The sequence below is a fragment of the Maniola hyperantus genome, chromosome 16, assembly GCF_902806685.2.
Source record: "Maniola hyperantus chromosome 16, iAphHyp1.2, whole genome shotgun sequence".
Lineage (NCBI taxonomy): Eukaryota > Metazoa > Arthropoda > Insecta > Lepidoptera > Nymphalidae > Maniola > Maniola hyperantus.
The window spans coordinates 2,413,493-2,423,412 of NC_048551.1; the positions used below are offsets into that span (position 1 = coordinate 2,413,493).

At 38.1% G+C, this 9,920-nt stretch overlaps 1 protein-coding gene across 1 annotated transcript; it reads right to left on the reverse strand.

Annotated features, from left to right (window-relative positions):
* Positions 1 to 930: 930 nt before the first annotated feature.
* C901 lies at positions 931 to 7,930 on the reverse strand. Its single transcript, XM_069504019.1, has 7 exons — positions 7,841 to 7,930; positions 4,757 to 4,919; positions 4,111 to 4,269; positions 3,194 to 3,385; positions 2,320 to 2,511; positions 1,108 to 1,313; positions 931 to 1,041 (listed from the first exon to the last, which is right to left on the reverse strand). Exons 1-7 carry the CDS (start codon positions 7,928 to 7,930, stop codon positions 931 to 933), a joined length of 1,113 nt encoding a protein of 370 aa, XP_069360120.1.
* Between the last annotated feature and the right edge of the window lie 1,990 nt (positions 7,931 to 9,920).

The following is a 9,920-nucleotide window of genomic DNA, read 5'->3' on the forward strand; positions in this document are numbered from 1 at the left end:
AAATGTGATACCATTCATAGCATCAGAACGTCTGTCTGAATAACTTTGACACGATAAAACACAACACTTCATCCTTTTGTTCTTAAAAACGCGAAAACACACCGATAATACGAGCCTCAATATATGTGAACCTGACGAACGCAGACAGCATACTAACTAAGGCCCCGCCCACAGTGATGACGTCAGGACCTAGTTGAAAATCACAGTGCACAGTTGCTTAGGCCAACTCCTCTTTGTTTCTGCTCTATGGTTTTCCTTCATAATGGAAATGAAAATAACTATTACACTTCTGAACTAAATCAGGAAGATACCTATAAGTTCATAAAATACGCGAACATGAGTGAAATGTTAATGAAAATGTACGACATGATCGTTAAATAAATACAAAATAAATATACAGCTCTAGCCGACACGTAATTCTCACATGTTTCATAATATTTCAATAAATTAAAGGACATCTTCCTATAACTAATTTAACACTTAACTAAATTAAATAGTTTTATGATTATCAGTTATCACTTTCTAATACCTGAACAAAACGTTTGTTAATATTCTAAGGCTCTTCTTTAATTTGTGGCACACAATCACTAAACTTATCTAAATAAATAATTACTTAGTAACAGGTCTGAATATAGACTGAAAAAAATACCCTTTTTAGGTATTATTTATTTCTTGTGTCAATCAAATTTAGTTTAGAGATTGTGTTTATTTACCATTTTTTTCGGTTAAACTAAGAAATGAAATGCTCGACGAGCAAGCTTCGTAGAGCATAGCAATTCTAGACATTATAATAATAGCAAAAGCGTGAATGAAACTAAAAACGTCAAGCCTGTATGCACGTCTTTGTTAAAATCTGCCCCATATTCTCTATTAAAATTGTAATAATTCTTTACTAGTAATTTCAGTTCTAAATTAATGTAATTCTGTTTTTTATTCAGTCTCATTTTCATCGTTGCTTGGTTCTGGCGACGAACTCGTATGCACAGTGTCATTAGCAGCTATAACTTCTTCTACTTCCTCTGGTACTTCTGGAGCTGGTGCCTCTATTACTTCTGGAACTTCTGGTGCTGGTACTTCTGGAACTTCTGGTACTGGTACTTCTGGAACTTCTGGAACTTCTGCAACTTCTGAAGCTCCTGGAACATCTGCCTCAGTGGAGTTATCAGGTATCATGCTATCGGGTAGTTTTTCGCAATGCTTTCCGCTGATACCAGCTTGGCAGTGACATCTGTAGTGTCCATCAGCGGATTCTAGTGATTGGCATTGGCCACCATTCTTGCAGGTGTCTGGATTCTTCTCGCAGTAGTTTAGTTCTGGAAGAGAAATAATTCACTTGTTAGTTTCGGTTCTTTCCATTCAATATTTTAGGTATTTATTCTGATACTAGCTTGGATAGCTTGGTCCGCGTGGATTTAGATTGTTAAAAATCCCGTGGGAACTCTTTCATTTTCCAGGATATCCTATAGTCTAGTAGGGTAACCTATGTCACTCTCCAGGTCTTTATCTATATCCATGCAAAAAATCACGTCAATCCGTTGCTTCGTTGCGACGTGATTGAAGAACAAACCAACAAACCGACAAACCTATAAATCAACAAACCGACTAAACCAATAAGTCAACAAACCAACAAACCAACAAACAAACAAACCAACAAACAAACATACTTTCGCATTTATAACAAGAGTAGTGATTATCAATTGTTTAGAAAATTAAGCCATAGTTATGAACTTATAATGATAAAAACCTGGAGGCTAATCATTTATTTATCATATTTTTAACACTCCGGTACGAAGCTGTTTATGTAGGTGCTAAATGGGGATAGGTACAGCCACTACTTTAAATCGAGTACATCTCATCTACATAAGTACGTTATTTATACGTTCTATCTTGTAATATCAGACTCTGTAAACCATATTTAGTACATAACTTATCCCCAACATTCAAATGTTGTAAAAATTTAAGGGCATCTTTGATCTAAATCGGTATTATGTTTTTGGTATTTTGTCCGCACGGAAAATGACAAAAAAAACATTTTATTATTTAAGTACGGTGTCTCAAATATTTTGTGGCGTTTCAATATTCGGCCAAATGCAAGGCTGTAACGGTTGACTCCAATTTGACTTTTTTTATAAAAGAATATTAGCCAAGTTAATTGCTGACTAATATTCCTCTTTTCTCTCCAATTAAGCGTAAAGCTTGTGCTAGGAGTAGGTACGACAATAGTGCAACGGGTGGCATTTGAACCGGCGACCTTTCAGTTTTCAGTCCGCTCCTTTAACCGTTGACCTATCGAGGCTCTAAGCTAAATCTTTAACTTACCTTCGTCACAAAGCATGCCTCCCCAGCCCTTCTTGCATATGCACTCCCACGGTCGGCTGCACGAGCCATTCACGCAGCCAGGATAGCGGTGACACTGCGCACAAGTCGCTCCCATCCAGCCAACCTTGCAGCGACATTCGCCAGGGCGTCTGCAGTAACCGCGTTCGCCGTGGCATCCCGGTGCGCAAATTGCTGAAAAAACCATATTACCTACTTAAGTGCTTAAAAAAATTTGAGTAATGCTTCTTGTGAGAGTACTCTCACAAGAAGCATTGTACCTGCCTTAATTTTTTTATTTATTTATTAAAGCTAAAATAAAAACATAATTTCTCAATAAGTTTCATGAATATTTGTATTGGAATTAAAAAATCTGCATTTTTACTTTCTAGTGAACCTAACATAACATATTGTCTTAACAGATTGTCATTTTTTATGGTTAATATTTCTGAAATGCGGAAACCGTTTTCGTTAAATTTTTTACAAAATATATTCTGATGATGTCATTGAACAGATAGAATTTGATTTTGATGGTGATATGTACAAAAATCTTGAAGACAGTAAGTATAGGTATTAATTGTTTATACTTGAATTATTTTACTAAAATTAAATGCTGGCATATGCGACAAGTTTGCCTTTAGATTACCTACTTACCAACCTAGCTGGAAGATGCCCCATCTATTACTAGCAGATTCGACGGCATAGTTTGTCAACTACTAAGCAGAAATTATCAACGGTAGATCTTACAAGTTTGGCACAGAAGTCTCGCGCAGTTCGGTAAAACTCTTGCGGCTTGTTGCTGTACCAGTCTTAGGACCTAACAAGGGTTAGTACGATAGCACGGCTACTGCCTTTGGCAGAATTCTTTAATTCTTACGTGTTTGGCAGAGCAGTCCAGTGTAGCCCGGTAAGCACTTGCACTCTAGCGGCTTGTCGCAGTACCCGTGCTGGCAGCCTGGCAGGACCTGGCAGGCACGACAGGTTGGGCCTGCCCAGCCAAGACGGCATCTGCACTCTCCCGGTGACTCGCAGAAACCGCGCGTGGCGTGACAGTCCGAACGGCACATAGCTAAGATGTAAACATAATATAAGTAAGTGGGATCAGGACTCTGACTGAACTCAAAATGGCCCATAGCGTACCACGCTGGCCAAATGCGGATTGACAGACTTAATACACTTCTGAAAAAATTATATTGAACTTTCAGGCATACGGATTTCCTCATGATGTTTTCTTTCACCGTTAACACAAGTGATATTTAATTGCTTAGACGCACATAAAGTATCCAAAAAGTTAGAGGTGTGTGCCTGAAATCGAACTCCGGATCCTCGGGCTGGAAAGACGACGACGTCTTAACCACTAGTGTATCACCGCTTGTATGTAATAATAAGTATGACTAATTTAGATTTGGTCACTTTCCCTTGATAGTACCTATACAGTCTAATATAATGATTAGCAGAATCTAATGAAATACATTTGAGAGTTAAGAGAGCTATGCTTGGAGTTTCTCTACGTTATCAAATCAAAAATGAAGAGATCCGTAGGAGAACTAGAGTAACCGACATAGCTAACGGGTTGCGTAGCTGAAGTGGCATTGGGCAGGGCACATAGTTCGAAAAACTGATAGACGTTGGGGTCCCAAGGAATGGCGACCTCGTACCGGAAGACGCCGCTGGATTCAGCAAGACCGTGGCGTGTGGACGTGTCTACTGCTGCAGCAGTAGACGTCTATCGGTTGATGATGATGATGATGATGACATTAAACTCAGCGTATGTTAGGACGAAAACAAACTTACGTTCCGAACAGAATATGCCGTCCCAACCATCTCTGCAGACGCACTCGAAGGACACGTTGCAGTAACCGTGTTGGCAACCAGGCAGGGGTATACACTTGTTGCAACGCTCCCCGTAGAACCCTAGCTTGCAGCGACATTCGCCAGGACGTTTGCAGTAACCTACGAGACATAAGACCAGTTTTGCTTATTACTCAAAGTCTTCTAGCATTTTTTATTTCATTGTATCGCATATAAGATTTATTTCTTAATTAAATCCTCTCTAATAAAACTTTTTCTCTAACGGACTTTGATCTTCATCATAATGATCAATATCGCTATCACCATCTGAGACTGCATCTCTAATCAAACTGATTATCAATTCTCTACAGAATTTAAAAAAAAACCTAAGATTTGGACAAAAACAGTAAAGAATTCCGGCAAGTCGAAACGTTCCAACCCCACTCTTTGCTGTAAATTATTATGTTATAACTGTTGTACCTACTCTAGCCCAAGCTAGTTCACTCTTTGCCTTCCAGTTTACATCGGAATTCATAATCAAAAGAGCTTCTTAAGAGGGCGATTCATACGACAAGTCGTTTCTTTAGAAAGAAGCCCCTATCTTGACTATGAATTCCAGCGTAGAGACAAAAAAGACAAGAATATTTACCTTGTAAAGGATCGCAGCCTTTCTTACAAATCGGGACATCACACAGGTCGCCCTGCCAGCCTGGGTGACACTTGGGTTCACCCTTGTCATCGCACACGTAGTGGCTGTGCTCGCTCTGCACCGCCGGCAGCTCGCACGCCTGCGCACTCTTGCGATATAGAGGCTGAGAGGAAGGCGGGAAAACATGCTTTGTGAACGTGCTTTAACATTGACAGGTAGTGCTAAACATTGACAGGTAGTGCTTAACATTGACAGGTAAACATGCTTAACATTAACTGGTAAAGACCACTTAGTTAACAAGCCTTGTGAATATTGACAGTTAGTAGCCCCTATGAAAGTTTGTTAACAATGACAGACAAATAATAATTATGCGAACTTGCTGAAATTAAACACGTTGGGCTAACAGTGAGCCTTAAAAAAACTTTATTATAATAATGTGCAAGTAATCACGCTTAACATTGACAGGTAAACGTGCTCAACATTGACAGGTAAAGTTATGTGTACGTGATGAGGTAAAAAACATTTAATTAACATGTCTTGTGAATAAATAAGGAAAAGAAGAACACTTAAGTTGTGTGAAGTTACGAACGTTGGGTTAGCAATGACGTTGAGGAGAAAAAGAATAATTGAATATTTTGTGAATGTTATGTTGTAATGTTGTTGACGACTAGTAAAGAGCACTTACTTATAGGTCAACGTGTTTCACATTGACAGGTAAACGCGCTTTAGCACTGATAGTTAAACATGCTTAACATTTTTGCACAGGTAAATAATATTTTGTTACGTGTAGGTACGTGCTTAGGTAAAAAACACAAACTTAACATGCCTTGTGAACATTGACAATTTTATTCATGTGAGAGAATTGTTAAGCTAATTAATATGTGAACGTGCCTTAAATTGACAACTTTAAAGATAGCAATAAAAGAAAGTCATATAACAATAATACATTTTAGTGTTCATAGGATTAAAATAACGGTAGGTATCATCAAAGAGAATGTTAATCTCGCTTCCAATCTTTGTGTGATACAAGTAGGTTAGGTCAAAGAAAAAAGAAAGGAGTTGGAACAAACAAAATCCAATTGCACATAACGGCTGGTTAGCTGCGTATAATGTGCGTAACTAATGGAACTAACCTACGTAATAAAATGACAATCAACTAGTTTTTCAACTATCTCTATTGCTAGATTTTCTCGTGCTTGATGTTTTTGTCCACGAATACCATTAACACACGAGGACAAAAGACAAGAGTGACAAAACTGAAATGTCTAACGATAGACCGCGATATATCGGACCCGATATCATAATAATATTAAGTATCTCTAATGAGCATCGATAATCCCAAGTTCCTTATAACCCGTCAGGATGTGAACCGTGAGTCAGACACTTTCTAATTTGCGAGAAAGCAGCGCGAAAGTGTGTCGTCATAACACAGAGAAACCGCGCTCAAAAACAATGTTTACTCATAAAGCATATTAAGTATAAGGTAATAAACAAAATCTCCAGAATATTCAAATATATAAAAGGAAAAAAAAGGTGGCTGACTGACTGACCTATCAACGTACAGCTCAAACTGCTGAACGGATCTATTATGACGTAGACATCCGCTACGAAAGGATGTTTGAAAATTCAGTCCTTAAGGGGGTAAAATAGGTGCCCAAAACGGTGGCTGCGTTACCTCGTTGAATGGCGTGCCGCAAGACTAATAAATAATAATAAATGTTGACTGAGGTAACTGCCAGCCCTCCGGTCCCCCGTAGATTCCGCGAAACGAGATGGCAGGTCCTTAAAAAAGTACTTTTACTAAATAGGCAACTATCTCATAAATATTGTGTCCACAAAATAAATTCCAAAATAAAAACTAAAGCACCAAAAATATAGCAAATGTTTCCAGACATTGCCGGATGTACTACCCGCCTAAGGAGAGCTAGCTATTTTAATGATTTAACCATTAGGAGTCAGTCCCATTTCCTTGCTCACGATTATTGCGATTTATTCGTATTTATTAGCATCTGTTTACTTAGTTTGCAATCCTGGCGAATTGTCAACCTTAGGAAATGGTAAAATGCATGTGTATTGCTAAATCTAACTGTGCTGTATTATAAAACGACTAGCTTATGCCCACGACTTCGTCCGCGTGGACTAGGTATACAAATTTCCACAAATTTCAAACCCCTATTTTACCCCCTCTTCAAAAATCCTTTCTTAGCGGATGCCTACGTCATAATAGCTATCTGCATACCTTTCAGCTCGATCCATCCAGTAGTTTGACCTGTGCGTTGATAGATCAGTCAGTCAGTCAATCAGTTAGTCAGTCAGTTAGTCAGCATTTTTTTTTTATAGAATATATAAAATAAGAAAAGATTAATTATACTCTCGATGTAGCTACTTCATAATAATCATCTCAATCTATAGTATGTATGTACAAGCACGGGTCTTCTCACTCTAGACTGAAATGAATTTAGCCTAAGCTGGTTCGCCACACTAGAAGAGTGCAAATTATGGCAAACTTCACAGACCTTAGAGAATATTATGGAGAACTTTCGGGCATGCAGCATGCACGTTTCCTCGTAATATTTTCCTTCACCTAAAGCATTAGATGATATTTTCTTAATACGCTCATCATAACTCCGAAAAATTAAAGATGTGTGCACGGGATCGAACCCCAAATCCTGCGAATAGGAGGCCGAAGTCTTAACCACTAGGCTATCACTGCTTGCCCGAGTATTCGTTCTTATATTTTAATTATTAAAATATTTTATCACATAAATAGTGAGCAAATGAGCAGGGGGATCACCTAATGTTAACTGATGCCGCCCATGAACATTTGCAGCACCAGAGGAACCACCGAAAAGAACGAAATAATACGAATATCCTATATTATACTAGTACAGCTATGTAATTGTATATCTATGGATAGGTATACCTACAGCATTACCTAAACCTACTACCTAACTCATAAATTATAATACTTTTTGTAGTGGTAGCCTCAAATTCCAGATCAAACAGACTAAAAAACCGATAAGATTAATGACATGCAAAACTTAGTCTTACGAGTAAATAACCGAATTAGCAATTCAAACTCACCTGTTTCTTCCATTTCGGGAGAATATATTTAGTCGGCAGCACCACGGGTGCCACACAACTTAAAATCACGATAAATATAAAATTATTCATGTTTTTTACTCACTGCTACATAAAATTAAAACCCCATTTAAATGAAATCTAAATGAAAAACTAAGTAACCAAATATTACTTTAACATTTTTCGTCAGAAAGTTTTGTTGTTGATAACGTAAGATTAACGGAAAAATTCAAACAAAAAGTTTCATGTATTTTTACGTAGGTAAAGTATTCCGATAAAACTTTAGACCCCATTAATATAAAAAAAAATTATAAAAAAAATCACAAAAAAAAAGTTACATTAGCGAATAATTTTTAGCATGTCACGTAAAAGAGTCTGTTGTAGTTGTCGGTATTTGCCCAAAAACGGCGAGTATTTTGAACGATCGAGATCGACAGAATGGTAGATCGGGAGAAGTGCAGATGGTAACGGTGCGATGCGCGCGCGAATACTGTTAGCCGTGTTATTGAACTTGAGGGGAAAGAGACTACTTTCGCCAGGCATAGAGCTACTAAACTAGCGGTTTATATGAACTGGGTAATACCAGATTGCATTTTGTAAAGGAAAAAGTAAATAAATAAATAAATAAATAAATAATCTTTATTTTTCACACATAATTTCACAGACAATAAAAGATGGGAACGATGATCCTGCAGAAGTATACACTGTGTTGCAGTGATCATCGCCCTCCTCATACAATATGACAAAATGAGTGCGCGTGCGCGCGTGTGTGTGTGTGTGTGTGTGTGTGTGTGTGTGTGTGTGTGTGTGTGTGTGTGTGTGTGTGTGTGTGTGTGTGTGTGTGTGTGTGTGTGTGTGTGTGTGTGTGTGTGTGTGTGTGTGCGTGTGTAATTAACGTGTGTAAGTAGAGCAACGTGTTAGCGGGCGGCCCAGGTTGGGAGCGGGTGCGTCCTGCGAAGCGGCCGGGGCGTGTAGAACCTCATGTAGAACAAACTCGTAATATTTAAATAAGAAATTGGAAGGAAGACGCGTGGACGTGTCTTAATCGAAAGCGGGTGCCGAGCGGCATGGAGAGTGTGGCATTGCGCCCGCTGCCCGCCCCGCAGGACGCACTCTCTCCCACATGGGCCGCTGACATATTTCCAAATCTGTTCAAGCATTTTGAAATTATGATGGAGTAGTGAAAAAACTCACATAGGTACAAGGACCCTGAAAACATTACAGGGCGGTCGTATAATATTAGTATTAAAGGTAATGGCACCGATTCCGAAATCCGAATCCGTTGTCTTTTCTCTAGATTTTATTTTGAAAGAAATAAGAATTTTTAAGTACTTCAATCACTATAATATAATAAGTACCTAAGAATTATTATATTGTGGACTGTGTGTGCACTGCATCCATGAAATATGAATATTATATTCCCAATATATTACTTCGGAAAAGTCATTATCGAAGCGAGGCATGACGCAATATTATTATGATATTACTTTGGCTGGAGGCAGTGTTTCCATGTACACGGTAATTACCGTAGATGCACCGTAATTCAGCCCTAATCTACCGTCAAGGTAATATGGCCATTACCTTGACCGTGTCACCGTAATACAAAATCACGTTAAAAATTCATAATATACTGCGTAATACGAGTACGAATCTCAGTCACCTAAGCATATTTCGTAATGGCAACATTTCTCTTGCTCTCGGTTTAAGCATCAAATCTCAGCAATCTATTTTCGTCCTTATTCAAGCAATTAGGAAGGAGTAAAATGTAAAACTAATGAGATTTAACAAAATATTAATATCGATAAATCCGTTTATGAAAAAGATATTGCTATGCTAGGAGAGTCAGATTCAGAATAATAATAATAGTTGATTAAAAAGCAAATTCGTGACGTTTTTTCTTTTAAAAATGACACGGTAATTTACACGGTATTCTTTTAGGTAATCCACCGTAATTTAATCTAGAAACACCGTAATTTTAACCCTTGAACACGGTAATTCTCGATTTACATATGGAAACACTGGCTGGAGGCATATTAACAAAGCATGCTAATTAATATGCCTCCAGCCAGGTTTATTATAGGGT